Source organism: Aptenodytes forsteri, unplaced genomic scaffold, assembly GCF_000699145.1.
Source record: "Aptenodytes forsteri isolate BGI_AS27 unplaced genomic scaffold, ASM69914v1 Scaffold300, whole genome shotgun sequence".
NCBI lineage: Eukaryota > Metazoa > Chordata > Aves > Sphenisciformes > Spheniscidae > Aptenodytes > Aptenodytes forsteri.
Window position 1 is genome coordinate 95,605 of NW_008794176.1, and position 18,141 is coordinate 113,745.

Sequence of the window (18,141 nt, forward strand, 5' to 3'; positions counted from 1 at the left end):
GGCGGTAGTGTGGCGGTTGAAGTCGCACGCTACCCTTCGTGTTTCGGCCAAGTGAGGCTTGCAGCACGGAATACCGTTCTCGGGGTCCTCTGAGTCTTCGTGTAGGTCTCATCCGCTGTGGGCTGGTTCTTTGATGTAGTTGTGGTCTGTTCTCCGTGCAGGCTGAGCCTTCTTGGTGTACTGGACCCCACGCTGAGCACATGCGTCCTGTGAATTATAGCAACCTGGGTGTTACTTTTTATTTACTGTCCCTATCCTGATGGCTGATGTGATGAGATGAAAAACTTGAAAGGGTTTAGACTAACTTTGCTCCTCACCGGAGAAAATCTTTCTTAGTCTCCACAAATGCCAGGAATCAAATCCTTGTAGTGTGAACTGCTCTTATCCGCTTCCTGTGATCTTGGAGGCAAAACTGGCTGATCCTTTTTTCCTAAGCCATGTTTTGCTTTTCCCTTGTTGTATCTGCTTTCCCCCAGGACTCTCCTTCCCATATGGAGGAAGGATGTAGTCAGTGACACAGCTGGGGACAGTCCCACCCATCCTGTACCAGCCCAAACCCCCTCTACTCCATCTGTTGGAGGCAGTCTGCAAGGTAAGGTGTCCCACCTCTGAGGTGAAGTTAAACTTCTGTGGAAAGCCTGTAGATAACAGCCTTTACTGTAACTTGTGTGATGCAGTGCATTGCTATGTCACTGTGTAGGCTTCCCCCCCCACACACCCCTTAAGGGTCTGGTTTAATGATGCTAGGGGTGGTGGGAGGAGAGTTTGATTTAGTTTAAGCAGACCAGATATGATAGTGTCTTGTTTTGGGAGTGGTTGGCCTACCTGCAATTAGTGTACACCCAGGATTGAAGTACTTTTAAAGTCCCTTTGTACCACTTAATGATATATTATAACTTCCACATTTTCAAAATAACTAGATATTTCTAAACATAAAACATGGCTACATCACTTGTCCTGTGTGGAATCATGCTATAAACAAAGTAACCGTGTCTGGTTCAGGGAGCTTCTAAGTTGTAGATTGCTGGAGGCTAGAAGGAGTATGCATTTTAAATGTGGGAGGCAGAACGTAATTCTATTGACAGCATACATGTAACAAGAGTAAGAATAGGACAAGCAGAAAACAGATATAATCTAATGAGATTTTTAATATGAATGTAAACCAACTCCTAATAGCAGTTCTGTGTGTTATCAATTCTGGAAAAACACTCTGATGCAGTAATTGGAAAATAAACTTGAGGATTTTGATAATAAAATATTTTGCTTTCTTTGTTCTTGAGCTTTCCTTCTTCACTTTTCTTCCAGACTTCAAAAAAAGTCCTAATTCTTAGACACATTCTAACAAACTTTGTCAGGATTCCTCAAGCTCTTCTTTGACACATCAGAGACAATGTGAGATACTTTAGCTGGTCTCTGGACCACATTTGTTAAATGAAAAGTCCTATCTTAGACACATTCTAACAAACTTTGTCAGGATTCCTCAAGCTCTTCTTTGACACATCAGAGACAATGTGAGATACTTTAGCTGGTCTCTGGACCACATTTGTTAAATGCTTCCCCCATCCCTTTAGGACAGCTTATTTATTCTTTACATATATCCAGAAAAGGAGACTTTGTAGTCTTACTGTTTTGGTGCAGGATAGTAGACAGCAGTTTAGGACTGTGGGAGCAGTAAAACTTCAGATAGCTGTCAGATTTTGGATTTACTGGAATGGGAGAATCCTGTCCTTTCACTTTCAGGGCCAATCTAGTAAACGGGATTTTCTGCTCACAATTCAGTTTCCTTGTTACACTGTTAGAATTTGTGTTCATAAAATGATTAGGCTTAGCATGAAATAAGATATTAATTAAAAATAAACCCTCCAAACCTCACAAAAAAACCCCCCAAAACCAAACAAACCCCAAAGCAACTCTAACTTCTGTGTAGAAGCACAGTTAAGCGTAGTCCAGTGATATTGGCATACTGTTCTGGGTACATCATTATATCTTTATATTAGCTCTACATGCTTAAAATAGATTATTTTCTCTTCCCTGGGTGTTCAAGATGAAAATTCCCCTTGGTTGTCCTCAACTGTGTGTAAATTTGACTCTGATTCTTTTTTTTGAGCTGTCTAAATAGTCTAACATTTTTGGCTTATTTGTGGTAGTGGCAGGGAACGTCATCTGCCACTGTAGTAGATGGAATGATGCATGTTGTGGGATGACAAGCAGGAGTGACTGCTCACCAGTGGGCTTGTATGTTAACACCTGAGACTTTTGCCTTGAGAGCAGGTGATGGCTCCATAATCCAAGGCAAATGGGAGGTTGAGGATTGCTATGACAAGCAGTAGACAAGAGCATGGCATCGTGAGAGAGATGTTTGTCACTCCAGTATCCCACAGTGACCATGTCTGAGAAAGGGGCTGGGGTGAGACCATTACTAACATCCTCTCCCCCCACCGACTCATGCATGGGAACAAAGCGTTGGCATTTCTGATCTTGTTCTCAAAGCTCTGGTTTAGGGGAACATCTTCTAGATGAGAGAAGTTCTGCTGATGCTGTTCAGGCAAGGACCATAGTCACTGTTCTGCTAGAGACTCTTTAATCATCACCTGATCAGGATGTTCTTTTTCCTCATTGTTTTAATCACTAATCTGCAGAAGATAGAAGAAAGCAGCCTCTTTCTCCTCCTCTGTTGGGCAATCTCCTTAGTTCTACAGACCACAGCTGCACCTTGGAATAAAAAACTCCTGTTGCTCTTTTTGAGGAACACAGGGCTGCCACCTCTTAACAGTAGAGAAAAGGAACTTTGTAGAAGTTGAGATTCATCTCTAGTCCTTTACTAATTATAGCCCTTTTTCCTGCTTTCCCTAACCCTGTCCAATGCTGTTCTACCTTTACTTGTATGCAGTAGGCCTCTAGAGAAATAAAAATGTATATAGTAAGCCCTCAGAAAATACAAAAAAATATTTTGCCTGTGTAGCTGGGGGAGCCTGTAATTGTCCTCATTCTTTCTCTGTTTGCTCTCTTGCATGTATCCCCTTGTGTAGCTTAGCCTGTGACAGAAGAGAAATTTAGCTCATCCCCTTGTTTTTCTGTCTCCCTAGTATAGGACTGATGCTATTCTCACTGTGTTGGGGTCACTTACAATAACCTAATTGATGAGGCTAGGAGGGGGAATACTGGATGGGCTAAGAGGAAGAGAGTCCTAGAGCTCTCCTCAATTCCCTTTCTACTAACTCCCTGCCCTCCCCTGCAGTGCTTATGATTGCAGCCTTCCAGAAAAGATGTTTTGATGGGCATGGGAGGGCTTACTACACTGTTCTGAGGACGTCCCACTGTTTGCACCCACAGAAAGGAGAAGTAGGGGGGGAGAAAAGAGAAGATCCTTGGGAGCCTCAGCCACTGACAGCAATTGCCCTTGTGACAAAAGCAGTATCTATAGGGGTTCCCTCTTCACCTATGTCTTCCCAGCTCTGTGGGTATGATTGCAGGTGGCTGCAATCTTGTATGTCACAGCCATCAGAACTTTCACTGTAGTCTCACCTGGTCTCCACTTATCTGCCAGTACTGCAGCTACTGTGCCCTTCATGTGCACCATGTGTAGTTATCAGAGCTACTGTCATGATCAGGATATGTGTGTCTGGTGTTGCCTAGTTGACACCTGCAAAATACATATTTGGATGCTGCTGTGGATTGTGGGTCACTCAAGAGTTGTGGCCTCCAAGACATGGGGTTAAATCGTCTTCTGGCACTACAGACATCATCTGGGAGGTGATAGTGGTGATATGCAACACACATCTTCATTGTTCTTGACAACTTGACTCATTGATGTTCTTGGTGAGTCTGAGCCATAGGTGACTGGCAGTCCTTCGTCAATCCATAACTGGGTGAATAAGAACATATTGAGCCACACCTGGTGGGAATACACTTATGTTTTGTACATTAATGCACGTTAATGAGATTAATGTTTCATTGCCAAATTTATCTGGACTCACTTGTGGTTGGATGGGGCATGCTTCTTGCCTAGCATGTAGGTTCATTGCTGCCTTGGCATGTTCCCTGTGTCTTCATTGAGTGACATCTTGCAGCTTTTCTCAAGTGATTGCTGTGGGACGGTCTGTGTTCATGTGTCTGTCCTTGAACTGAGCACAGTGAGCTTTGTTGAGTGCTCCCAGCACAGGTTGGTAGGTTAAAGAGCATCCAGCAGTCCTGCCTTTCAGACTGTGCTCTGGAAACATCTCTATTTTCTTGTTCTCCACATGCACTATTTCCTTGTCCTCTGTGTTCCCCAATTACAAACTTGCAGGCTCTTTTGCCAGCAAAAGAGGGGAAAAAAGTGAAAGCGCATTCATAGTGCAATTCGTAGGGTGTCCAACTTGGCCTCTGTGCAGGAAGAGCAGGCTTGGGTGCACATTGACATGTAGTGGATCAGGCTGCAGCCTGTCTTCTGGTTCCTGATGAACTCTGTTTTGAGGCTTTAGCTTTGTTTCTTCCATCACTTTCAGATGGGGAGGGTATGTTTTCAGAGTGGAGGGACCCATTTGCTGGCTTAACCTGTCATCTGTGGAGGTTTGCTGCTTCCCAGGGGCTTGCATTCTGGATGTTGTAGAGAGGCTACTGAGGCTCACTTGGCCATGTGACTATTATCCCTGCTGCTCTTCTATGTAGGCACCAGTGATACTGGCAGGGGTGACCTGAAAAGTATCAAACATGACTACATGGCTCTGGATGACTGTTAATGGCACGGGGGTCCAGGTGGTGTGGGGAGGGAGAAGGGTTTGAGGATGGCTGAGCAGCTCCTGCAGAATGACACTGGATTGCACAACTGCTGTTGGCAACAGGATTTTGGTTTCTATGACCATGGAACCATCTTTCAGGAGTGATGACTGCTTCAAAGAGACAGGATCCACCTGACTAAGTAGGGCAAATGTATCTTTGCTAATCAACCTGCTAAGAACTTCTTTAAACTGGGAATGATGGGGGAGGGAGAGATTCCTCTCCGGTAAGATCAGGTGAGGAAGTGGTGGATGGGGTAAGCAAGCAAAAGGGCTGGGGTTACGTGAACAGAAGAGAAAGCAACAGAAAGAAAAAGAATGAAATGGAAACACCCCAAGCACTTAAAGAAGGAAGTGCCTACAGAACAGCCTTGTGGGGAAAGCTCTCCTGTCCTTCCTGGGGAATCATCACGCTTGGGTGCTTCTCTGAAATGCCTGTAACACTAATGTGTGCAGCATGGGCAACAAACAGGGGGAATGAGAAGTCTGTGGGCACACATAGTTACAGAACTATGACCTCACTGGGATCAGAGATAGCTCACATGATTAGAGTGCTATGACGGATGGGTACAGGAAGGTGAGGAGGGGGCATTGCCCTTTATGTGAGACAGCAGTGGGAATGCCTGGACCTCTGCCTAAGGACAGGTTATGAGCTAGCTGAGAACTTGTTGGTCAGGATTAGCGGGCAGACCAAGATGGGTGACGTATGTGTCTGCTACTGACCTGATCAAGAAGAGGAGGTAAACGAGGCCTCCTTCAGCCAACTGGAAGAAGCCTCACATGCCCCAGTCTTCATGCTCTCCTGGACCTAATACTTAATAAATAAGGAAGAACTGGTCAGGGATGTAAGGTCAGGGCAGTGACCATGAGACGGTGGAGTTCAGGATCTTTAGAGGATGGAGCAGAGCAAAAAGCAGGACCACAACCCTGGACATCAGGAGAGTAGACTTTAGCCTCTTCAGGGCTCTGCTTGGAAGAATTGCATGGCTTACAGCCCTGGAGAGAAAAGGGGTCCATGACAGCTGGGTTGATATTCAGGGATAACCTCCTCCAAGCTCAAGACTGGTCCATCCCAACAGTCAGGAAATGGAGCAAAGGTGGCAGGAGACCTGTATGGATGAGCAAGGAGGTCCTGACTGAACTCAGACATAAGGAAGGCTGATGTACTCAATGACTTCTTGTGGTCAGATCAGCCTTCAGGAATCCCAGGCCCCTGAGACCAGAGGGAAGGTCTGGCACAAGAAAGACTTACTCTTGGTAGAGGAGGATCAGGATAGGGAACATCTAAACAAACTGGACAAAAGTCCATGGGACCTGATGAGTTGTACTCATGAGTGCTGAGCTGTCATGCTCATCTTCAAGAGGGGCAAGAAGGAAGATCCAGGGAACAGATCAATCAACCTCACCTCAATTCATGGAAGGTGATGTCTCTGTGTCTTTTTTCTTCTCCATGCCTGCTTGGACTCTGCGTGGCCTCTGTAGGACCCTTTGGTGGGGGATGTTGTTCAAGTCTTTTGGGAGTCCAGGCAGACTGGCTTAGCTCTTAGCTCAATCTCCACTTTCTGAATGCTTGTTGACTTTTCAAACCCTCGTTCATGTGCTTGTTCCCTTGTCCACTGCTTCTCTTTAAAAAAGCCATACTGTGTGACTGTTTTTTTCCACTCTGTTGTGCTTATACATGTACCCACTAATTCTCTTCTTTTTTTGTTTACCGGATCTGTTGTGAACACCTGCTCCCTGGTTGACTGAGCAACTCCAGTAGGCTGTGAAACTCTTATTTTGCACAAGTCGTATTGATTCTTCCTCAGTATGACTCTTACGCGTGTGCCCTGTAATTCTGTTCTTCAGGTTAATGTCTACTGTACTGCCATGGACTTCAGAGTTTAGTGATAGGTAGTTCCTATTTTAGAAACTTGTATGGCGTGAGCCATCTTCTAATTCTCTAGTACAAAGTGAACTCTAAATGAGAGCTTAAATAACATACTGATTGATTTAGTTCAAAAAGTGGGCTTTAGAAAGCTGTTAATGCTTTCTAAACATGATGATTTGTAACAGCTTGTTTTGTTGATCTGTTCTACAATACTTTTAAATGATGCTTAAGTGCAGAAATCTCTTAAAGATTCCTCTAGTGCAAATATAAGTAGAAAAACCCAACCCCAAAAGATATGTTTTCATTGCATTTTTTTTACGTGGTTCTTCTACCTAAACTGATTGACTTAGGGCCCTAGACTCTCATGTATGCCTCTTTCATGAGCAGAGCAAGAGTAATTACCTTCTACGCTATTCATGAGTTGTTCTCCAAACTTCATTTTTTGGCTTGCCATGTTGTATTGTGATTAATGGAAGTCATGATCAATTTTATTTTTCTCGCCTGTACATGACATCAGCTTTTTGAAAAATGCTTTACTATGTCTCATATCCTCATTTTGATCATCTTAAAATATTTTGTATATGTGGTCTTTTTAGCCTACGATGATGTCTTTATACAATATCTTGCTTTCTAGAAAGATTTTATTCTTAACTGCTTCTTTTACTTGTTTTAACAAATACCTCAGTGTTCCCTAGTTGCCATGCTGAAACAATTGCAATAGTTGTAGATTTTTTTTTTTTGCTTCTCTTGCTTCTGCAAGGATGCTGAAACCAAGTCAACTGAGGTTCTTGACAGTATCTTGGCAAATCTGCTCCTATGTGCTGCTGAGAACCAGGTGAAGTGTTGCTTTCTCTTGTGGCTTCCTGGATTAGCCACTCCATGGCACTCACTACTAGCGTATGAAAATATAGCTTAGGTATCGCCTCCTGGATTACAGCTTGGACTAACTGAAACCTGTTAGAATTACTGCATTTTCTGCCTCTCTGATCCCCTGTAATGTCCGTGTTTTCCTTTGTAGCTGGAGGTCAATAATCACTGTGTAAATCAATGTTGTTTCTGTATTCTGAATGCTGCTTGCAGTTCTCTTAGTCTACTTTAAAACATCTAGAGCCTGGAAAAAGTGTGTAAAGATGAGCAGAGCAGCAGAATAATTTCTGACCAGGAGCAAATCTGGAAAAGAGATGAGAAGACACATGGGGTCTCTAGGTCACAAGTCCAAACAAAGAGATTTGTCTAGGAAGCAAATATTCAGCATTTCTCAACACAAAAACTAAAGGCATGAATTGAAATTATCAAGCAGTAGGTCTTAATCCTCCAGTTGTGCTTGTATGATGCTCTCTGATGTTGTAGAAACGAAAAGCTAAAGAGATTTACAAAAGGATTAGATAAATTAACAGTATTTGGTGACTACTGGTTTTTGGTGCCTGGAAGCCATTTTTGGCTCAGAATTCTTTTTAATTTTTAGAAGCTGGGAGTATATGTAAGTGAAGAATATTGTATGTTTGCCTCGTTCTCTATACTTTTTCCCTTCAGCATTTGATACCAGCTGTTCTTACTGGCTTACACTGGAAGGATTGGCGTAGGCTTCAAGGATGAGTTTGTATCTTTCTCAGATGTGGGGAGCAGGAGGCAATGGGTCGTGGCAACCCAAGCAAAATGATGAGAAACAACGAATGAAGGAAGGAATTTGAATGATAGATTTTACTGATAGAAGATGACAAAAAATGGAAGACGTCGTCAGACAGGTTATCTCTTGTATCCAGTATTCTTTGGGAGTGTTCAAGGACAGGTAGACACTGGTGGCACTCAACTCAGAAGTGTGATGAGACAAAGAACGAGAAATGGGCTTCATAGTTGCAAGATGCGTTTATTCAACTTCCTTTTCTTGTTGCTGTGGGTACTGGCTGTTGTTCCTATTGACTTTTTTTTGTCCAGAAGGGGCATGTGAGGCTTATCCTAGGAGGTCCTGCTTTGGTTTAACAGCACCTTTTTAAGAATGTCTGGAAGTGTCACTGTACTAGAGACCAAACTGAGTAGCAAATGTAAAGTGGTTTAAAAAAGAGAGTGGGTAGAAGATGTCTGTGGAGTCGAAACAAAGCAAAATCATAGGTGTACACTAAACAGAGGCACTTCTGGGACCGTACTTCTCTGGCGATTTTCAGAGTCAGTAGACTCTGTTCCTTCCACCAGAACAGAGTTTGAGGGGTGATAGTTTCAGGGAACAGAAATACTTTCCAGAATTTCTCTCAGTGCTGGGGTAGAAGGGTGCTTTCAATGAATAACCCGTCTTGGGCTGGAAGTGTTGTCAAGCACGTAATACCAGGCTAGTTCAGCTAAGCTGGTGCTACTTACTTTCCTTTGAGCTTACTGCTGCATTTGGTTCTCTCTTCTCTGCTTGACCAGTGTTGAAAATAAACAAGATGTTATTTTTTATGATCTAGAAAGACCATCTTGAACTGTCCTCCAGTTCAGTTTGATTATCTAAAACTTTTATCAATGTTGTTATGAATCCATATTCTCTTTGATTCCAGTTGTTAGAGTTCTGGTGAGGTTTGGTTGTTGTTTGAGTTTTTCTGCAGTGATTGAAGGTGTTGCTGCTCTCAGCTGTCTGCTGCCTCCCTGTGCTGGAAGCTGCAATGTATCCTTATGTCTCAGTTATTTCTGTTTGGTCAGTGCATTAGCTTAAAATTCTAGTGAAAGTGGCTTTTTGACTAACACTTTGGACTGTGAATTGGACATGTGTGTTTCCTTTTCATGTTTGTTACTGGAATAAGAGCAGAGAAGAGGTTAACACGCTGCAGGAGAAAAATACATACTAAGCCACCACAACTGGTTATGCCATGAATGAGTTGGTCCTTTCTAATTAAGAAGCAGAGTCTCTGGTTCTCTTTTTACCAACAGGTTCTGAAACGGCTTTCATCATGCAATGTTTAGCTCCATCTAGCTATAGTCTCTCTATGCAGGAATTGCATTAAGTGTTTCTTCTCTGTTCAGAATATTGTTGTTTTGGTGGTGTTAAGCTCTGTATTGTCTGTAATGCCTCAAAAGCATAAATTATTTACTGCCTGTTGTAAGTATCACACTAGCAACACCTTTTTGTGACAGTAGTCACAAAAACCTAGGGAAAAAGGCTTTCTTCCTTTGTACCTTGACATGCAATTCCAGTTTATGCCCTGGAGTACTGGGAAGGGATTTGTCCTTGTGTCCTGCACTGTGATTTAGTGTGTCTCTCTGAACCTACAGCAACAGAGCCCCAAGTTCCTGCTAGATGTCCTAGGGCAAGGATTTTAGCACATTTAAGAGCTGAAGGGCAGATGGTCTAAAGAAGGGCCGGCATTAGCGGCGTGTTGTAGATGCAGTACCTGATGGTGCAGAATCAGTGCTTGGCCTTTGTGCAATTGTATTGTGTATTGCAATTTGCAAATACTGTATTTTCGCTCAAGGGTCATCCATAATGAAAGGCTTTACAGCCTTAAAATCTCCAATTTTTTTTTTTTCTTGGCATTGTGGAGTACTGTATAAAAGAGTTCAGTATAGCCATGGTACACTTCATAGAACTTCCTAAATTTTGTAACTGATAATACAGAGTTGTGTTGGCTTGTGCCGTAGACAACCTCTGACTATCAGCTATGGAAAAAAAAACCCACCCAACAATAACCCAAAACTTAAGTTGAATAAAGCTTGAAAGAATTAATTCTTTAAAGAAGTAAGATTGCATGGATAGACAGCCAAGTCATTTCTGGTATGTGGTATGCTTGTAAATTAAGGCTTCTCAGCCCTCATACTGTCATATTTTGGTTAATTTCAGAAGTTTTATGAGAATATAGTCTATCAGGAACTTAATTATATCCTGACTGCTTTTAATCAGTCTTTTTGAAGACCAGATGGTTGAGTCTGTCATTGGTGCTGCTCTGATGTTGAAATAGGCGCTCCTAGGAATAGCATAGTTTGCTTTCTTGTTTCTACATTTTTTTGCTTTGTTATGAAATTTCTCTTCCTAAAGTTGGTGCATTCTGGTTTTGGCTCTTCTCACTCCCTGATCGCTCTGTTTCTGAATTTACATTAGTAATAGTTGTTCTGGTATCCTCTCATAGAAGCAGTAGCAGCAATCTTATATGGTCTTGACATTTAGCTATCTGATACACCTTTCAAATTAATCTTGCATTCTAAAAAAAAAAAGGTGTGGACGACTTTGAGGTGCCTTGCTGTAGTCTGAATACCTGATTATGTAATATATTGAGTTGGGACAGGAAGAAGTCTGTAGATCCTTATCCTCTGAGGAAGAGAACAGGAGTGGAAGCTCATCTCTGAACAGTTCACATTTCTGTAGTTCATCTAGTTTCAGATTCTTTTTAGCTTTATAGTGCAAGAGCAGCAGAGTCAAATTGGGTCTTGGACCTGTATTCTACTAAATAAGTCTATCATCATTTATCTTTAAGTGATATTACTGTTTAAAAAAACCTCCCAAAGCAGCAGTATAGGAAATGAGGGTGAATAATTTAAGATCTGATTGTAGGGTGTACTGATCTGCTTCAGTTTATCTCTTTGGAAGACTTGCACACTTCAAACATAGTATGTTTTGTTATGTTCCACTGGGAATAAAAATTAAATCTTGTCTTTGGGACTAGATCACATCTAATTGTAGGTGCATATTAATTGAAAATGTTCAATATAGAATGTTCTTAAACAACAGAAAACATACCATACACCCTTTTTTCAAAGAAAGCTATGTGAAACCTGGTGCTGTGTTTCAGTTCTTTGATAGTCTTTGGGATGTCCTCATATCTGAATACTTCTTTCCCTTTAGGTGAGTGGAATCAAGAGTCTCTATGAGTCTGAACTGGCTGATGCTCGAAGAGTTCTGGATGAAACTGCCAAAGAGAGGGCTAGATTACAGATTGAAATAGGAAAACTGAGAGCAGAACTTGAGGAGTTCAATAAAAGGTAAGGAAAGTCCTGCATGACGCTTTTTTTTTTAAATTAGAATGGGCAATATTTGCAGTGGGAATGATACTACTGATGCTTCTTAAAATGCCTTTTGCAAACATTGCAGATCAATGAGAAGATACAGGCTTGTCAGAAGGAATTCCTCAGCTTGTTGGTACAGCTAGTCAGAGCAGATAATCTGACCAGTATATACACAAATGTATTTGTAGATACAAGATTAATATACTGTGATTTGAGCAATTCAGACATCTAGAGGCTGAAATGATCGGTTGTGCCTGTTTCTGTCCTGTTGTACCTCTCCTTCTGTGAGTATGCACATGTGCAGCTGCTTGGTAAACTGGATTAAGCAACTGATCTAGATTAAAATTGACCCATCCAAGGAAGGTTAATTTTAAATATTATCAGTTTTATTGTCTGGTTTGCTGTACTGACTGCTGGCAGAAATGAAGGAAAAGGGTGGCCCTGAGCAATTCGGGAATATGGAAGCAGTGTTGCCTTGAAAACACATGAAGCTACAATGTAAGTGTGCTGGAAAAGGACCTTGTACTGACTACGTTTTTAAAAACTGCTGTTCAGTCTGCGTCAAAGAGAATTGGCCTAATAAACTGGCTACTGAAGCCAAATGTAATCCATTATTTCTATTCCCACTAGGGAGTTTTTGTAATCAAATACTGTTTAGCAGTTGAAACTTCATTTTAAAATGAATATATGTGGTGGCAAAATTTTTTTTTTGCTTCTGATTGAATTTTGGTACCTATTTTAGTAGACAAGTTTTGGGAGTTAGAGATTTTTTTTTTCCTGAGCATGTCAGTATGTACATCACCTGTATATGAACGTTGTTGGCCATAAAATTGCTTTTAATCCAGCAGTGCCAGTACAGGTGTACTGTAAGTCTCCTATCTTGCCTTCATTTGCATCTAAGTCATTATAAAAGGAATGAAGTGTTTCCCTCCCTTGTGTTTTTTCTGACTAGCTAGTTGATTTATGATGAAGTATTTCTTGTTTTCTCTGTAAACTTTGCTATATCACTGGATCTTCGTTTTCTATGCTGGGCCTTCTTGTTAAAGTCAGCCATCAGAGATATTTTGTGGACTTTGACCCTAAAATAACTGTCCAAATATGAAATAGCTATAGTGTAAGCATCTCTATTTGAGTAAGTCACTATAAGGCCAATTGAACTTGGTGCCCAGTTTATACCAAAGATATGCCTGCATGTGGTCAGATGACCTGTGTGCTAAAATTTACGGAGTCGGTTAGCTAGGCCTTTGTTAACCATAAAGACCCTATGGTAACTAGGTCAGACATAAACCCCTAAAGTTAAGTGAGATGAATACCACCCACCCCTACTGTGATGTTCCTCTTGGGACTGATTTCCCTCTTAAAAGCCTTAGGCCAGCAGTCTTGGTGTTTATTGCAGATAATATATTTTGCGTGGCAGTTGGTGTTACATGGCCATCAAGGTTGTCTCTCTTGTCTCGGTGATAGCAAATACTCCGCTTGCTTGGCTTTTAAAGCAAGCTCCAGAAGAGAGCAGCAGTGGTAACTGGGAATTTGATTCATCTCTCCTGTTCTGCAAGATGCTTATTTCTGTATTTTGATTAAGGTATCCTTGTCAGAAGTATCTTAACTTGGCAGCTAATGACAATCAGTGCCAATTGATTCTGGTTCTTTAGGCTTTTGATAGTGCTGAGAGATTTTACAAATACCTTGTTGTAGAATGTTGTGCACTTAAAGTGATAGAGACGGTATTTTCCCTTGGGTCATTTCCCTTGCCCTTTGTTTGGACAATTGAGTTGCCCCTTACCAGTCACTTCAATCACTGGTTAATACTGTCAGACTAATTTCAAACATTTTTTTGGTTTTCTGAGATAGACTAACTACGAGGAAAACATACCTGGTTTTCCCTCTGTTCATAGAATCATAGAATCATTGAGGTTGGAAAAGACCTCTAAGATCATCGAGTCCAACCGTCAACCCATGTTGACAACTATGTTGTTACAGTTCATAGGAGTAGAATTGAATTCTTCCTTGGCTTGAAAGTTTCTTTTACCAGATTGCTTCCAGTCCCTTGAGATGCTTCTAATGTACTTGGAGTGTTCTCAGGGTGCCTAGCTTGGGTCATGTGGAAAGTTATACTTGTGATGTGGCCAGATTTTAAATGTGATTCTTGCAAACGCAGCTTTTAAAAGCCTGTTGGCACAGTGTCCACTTGACATCTAGGTCATGACTGAAGTCCTCCCTGCCCATGCTGACAGTCAGATGGTGCTTCTCACAGGCCAAGTTTGCTTCAGTGCTTTGAGAACTGTGTGTAGTGGAAGAGTAGGTTAGTATGTAATTTTATGTTAACTACGATTACCTCAGTCTCTCTTTCAAGCTCATGACTAAGGAGAGGCTTAAGGATGCCAGCACAGTCTGGCCAGGAGGGATCCCAGATGTTGCCACTTCATTGTTCGCTTGGAATAGGTTGGGTTGCTGGGGCAGGAGATAATAGACTTCTGTCTTGGGACATCTCTCCTCTGGTCTCCCATGTGAGAGAGGGGGAAGAAAAGGGATAAGTTGGAGTAGGCAGAGTAGAGAAAACATTGGCTTGAAAGGATATCTGGGAAATGTTTCCTCAACATTAGACTGAACTGAATTTTAGTTGCTGAGCCACAGGCTTGCAGGGCTTTTCTAGGTATAGGATCCAAATATAGCCAACCTACTGCTTCAAGAGCTGAATTCCCCTTTCTGTTTTCTCCTAAAGCCTGGGTTTGTGAACATGGAAAGCCCTTTCCCGAAGGCACTGAGGATGCTCCAGGGAGGTCACAGGGTGTGTTTGGGTATGGTGACATCAGGCCTAGTTTGTGTCCAAAGGAGCCTGAGGCTTACCCTGCTCTTAGTTTGTTCCTGAGGCTGTTTACTTGCACAACTCCAATAGATTTGGGAAGTAGCTGACCAACCTGCAGCAAGACCCTTGGTTGGTACACAAGGATTTGTGACAGGGCCTATGGTCTAGGAAAGAACATGGTTTGTCTATTGGGTGTACTGGACTTCAGAGCAAGCATTTATGCTTATGTCTTTCTGCAACTTGTTCAGATACTGACAGATGATACTACTCTAGTATTCTGTGTGAGTACAAATTCAGCTCTTGGGGTTTGGATGCCCTAGCATCGATTTTGGTTATTTCAGATTTTTTTAACTTACCATGTTACTGATGTTCTAACATTTTCTGGTTTTTTAGTGCTTGGGATAATTGGACATCATCTTGCCTAGTAAGTCAACAAGAAGCATCCCAAGGCATTTTCTAGAGTTTGTATTGGATTGGACCAAAGGTCCATCTGGCCTGGTAATCTGTCTCTGTTAGAAGCCACTCATAGACAACTAGAGAAGAGTATAAGAATGGAGCATGCATAACAACACTTCTCTGGAATACTCTTCCAGTCTTCAGCAATTCCCTTCAGCTAAGGAACTTCCTCAGGTCCAGCTGGATTCTGTGTAGTAAGCCTTTGTGGGTTTTCATTTCATAGTGTGACTAGTATTCCGGGACCATCTGTTTGTAGTGTTCTTAGACTTAGCAAGGGGATTCTGAGCTTACCTACATTTTGTATGAAGAAAAACTTGTTTTTGAATGTGCCAGCCCAGTTCCATTTGTTCATTTATCCCCTAATTTTTGTATTGTCCTTCTTCGTATCTCCTAAGATTTTCTCTTTAATGATGTCTTTTTTTTTCAAGTGGAAGCATCCTACCTACTTAGTTGCTGCTTCTACAGAAGCTGCTCTGTGCCTTCAATCAACATTTTACCCTCTGTCATTTTTCCTGTTTTAGTGTATCCTCTTGGGGAGGAAGGCTGTAGAATTGGAACTTCAACCAGTATTCAAGATGTGGTTGTACCGTAACAGTGTTCAATGTCTTGTTCTGTATCTTATTTACTAGTAATTTCTTAAATACAGTTGCATTTTGAGTGCTCTTGAGCTGCTGATGTGTGAAGAAGGGTAAGCTCCAGATAGTCTTTTACATCAGACTCAGAAATGTCTCCCAAGACCTCTGAATTGCACGGGTTCTACAGAAGTGTTTTGTGGTAACCAGATCTGCCATGGCCTCTTTGGGCAGAGGTGAGGGAAGGACCTCACAGAGCCCTGCTATGCAGGGTTCTTACCCCTGCTTACCCCTCTTACCTTCCCTTTACAAAAGCCAAATTGACTCTGAATCTTCAAATTCTTTTGTGCTTATGCATGTGCCCATTACTTCATTGATGCCTTTGTCTAATTTTACCTGTACAAATATCAGGGTCTGAGTTTCTCCATTTGAAAAATTGGTACTTCATTTGTCATTTTCCTTTTTTTAACATATTGTCATTCTGGTCAGGTCCTGCCAAAGCTGTCTTATCTCCAGGCTGGTCAGACTCGGTTCCCTCAGCCTCTTTTAACAGGGCATGTACTCCAACTCTCTGACCACCTTGGTGGTCTCTGCTGAACTTGCTCCAATTTATCAATGTTCTTATTGCATTGGGGGGTCCATAACTGGATGCAATAATAGACACAGAAGTGATCTACCAAGTGCTGATCGGAAGGGGATAATCACTTCCCATGATTTACCAGCCATGTTCCTATTAATACAGCCCAGGATGCCTTTAGCCTTCTTTGCTTCTGTGCCCTGCTGGTTCATAGAATCATAGAACAGTTTGGGTTGGAAGGGACCTCTAAAGGTCATCTAATCCAACCCCCCTGCAGTGAGCAGGGACATCTTCAACTAGGTCAGGTTGCTCAGAGCCCCATCCAACCTGACCTTGAATGTTTCCAGGGATGGAGCATCTACCACCTCTCTGGGCAACCTGTTCCAGTGTTTCACCACCCTCGTTGTAAAAAAATTTCTTTCTTATTTAGTCTGAATCTCCTCTCTTTTAGTTTAAAACCATTACCCCTTGTCCTATCACAACAGGCCCTACTAAAAAGTCTGTCCCCATCTTTCTTACAAGCCCCCTTTAAGTATTGGAAGGCCGCAGTAAGGTCTCCCTGGAGCCTTCTCTTCTCCAGGCTGAACAACCCCAACTCTCTCAGCCTTTCTTCATAGGATTGTGGCCCTCCTCTGGACCCACTCCAACAGGTCCATGTCCTTCTTGTACTGAGGACTCCAGAGCTGGATGTGGTACTCCAGGTGGGGTCTCCCCAGAGCGGAGTAGAGGGGGAGAATCACCTCCCCCAGCACATCTCGAGCAACAGGCTGAGGGCCCTTGCTGGCACCCTGTCCCTCTAACCTTGGCATGTCGTCCCACAGCTTGTCATGGGCAAGCCTGATATTATCCCCTCCCCCTTCAAGTCTAGTTTAAGTAATGTTCAACTGTAATTTCTTTAGAGGGAGCTTTGTCATAGAGTGCAACTAGTTTTGGTTCCAAATTATTGATTCATCTGCAGAAGATAGGGAGGAGCTGTTGGTTAAGATGTTAGCATCCATACACATTTCAATTCAGTTTGCAAATGAATAATGGGATATATGGTTTCCTGACATTACAAGTGGGATTCAGATGCCTGAACATCAATGTCTCTTGCACTGTAGACATTGTCAGTTATCCTGTGCTATGGTACGAACCTCCCATGGGTCCTTTTTGTGTCATACATGCCAGTACAATGTGGACGTTGCAGATACCCCAGGGATTAAGTTGAAGCATCCAAATCTTAACTAAACTTAAAAGGGTTTCCTGTGAGGGAGGTCTTCTGTGAAAATACCTTAATTTTCCAATCATCGCCTTCATTGTTGTCATAAAACTGCCTGTGTTTTTTAATTGTTTTTGTGTTGTGGGTGTTTTTTGTGGGAGAGTTGGGGTTTTTTTTGGTGTTATTCACAATACACACATTTCTGATTGTCCTTTACCATGTTCTTTGATCAGCAGTCAAGTTACAATCAATGATCAGGTTTCAAATGTAAATTAAGAAACAGAAAACACTTTAAGGTAGGGGCCTTCACATTGCTTGGGACAATTGTTTTGCAATGAAAACTAGTAGATAAAATTATATGATGTTGTTATTTACTTTTGTTGCAAGATGCCAGTAGAATAAGAAACATCTTGAAAAGAAATTGAACATGAGACTTGTTTAGGGGAAAAAAAAAAAGGCACCCTTTTTTCTAACGTGAAAAACCAACCAACCAAAACATGTGTGGTGTGGTTGATACTCTATAGAGGGAAGGGATGCCATCCAGAGGGACCTTGACAGGCTTGAGAGGTGGGCCTGTGCGAACCTCATGAAGTTCAACAAGGTCAGGTGTAAGGTCCTGCACCTGGGTTGGGGCAATCCCAAACATGGATACAGGTGGGGTGATAAGTGGATTGAGAGCAGCCCTGCAGAGAAGGACTTTGGGGTATTGGTGGATGAAAAACTGAATATGAACTGGCAATGTGCGCTCGCAGCCCAGAAAGCCAACTGTATCCTGGGCCGCATCAGAAGAAGCGTGGCCAGCAGGTCAAGGGAGGTGACTCTCCCCCTCAGCTCTGGGGGGACCCCACCTGGAGTACTGTGTTCAGTTCTGGGGCCCCCAGCATAAGAAAGACATGGACCTGCTGGAGTGGGTCCAGAGGAGGGCCACAAAGATGAC

General features: G+C 42.3%; 1 protein-coding gene across 1 annotated transcript in view; it reads left to right on the forward strand.

The window, feature by feature from the left end:
- Positions 1-18,141, forward strand: part of LMNB2 (lamin B2) — a 43,087-nt gene that overhangs the window by 402 nt on the left and 24,544 nt on the right. The window contains exon 2 of the mRNA XM_009284257.1: positions 11,435-11,571. Coding sequence (XP_009282532.1) covers positions 11,435-11,571 — 137 coding nt within the window. The remainder of the gene's footprint in view (positions 1-11,434; positions 11,572-18,141) is intronic.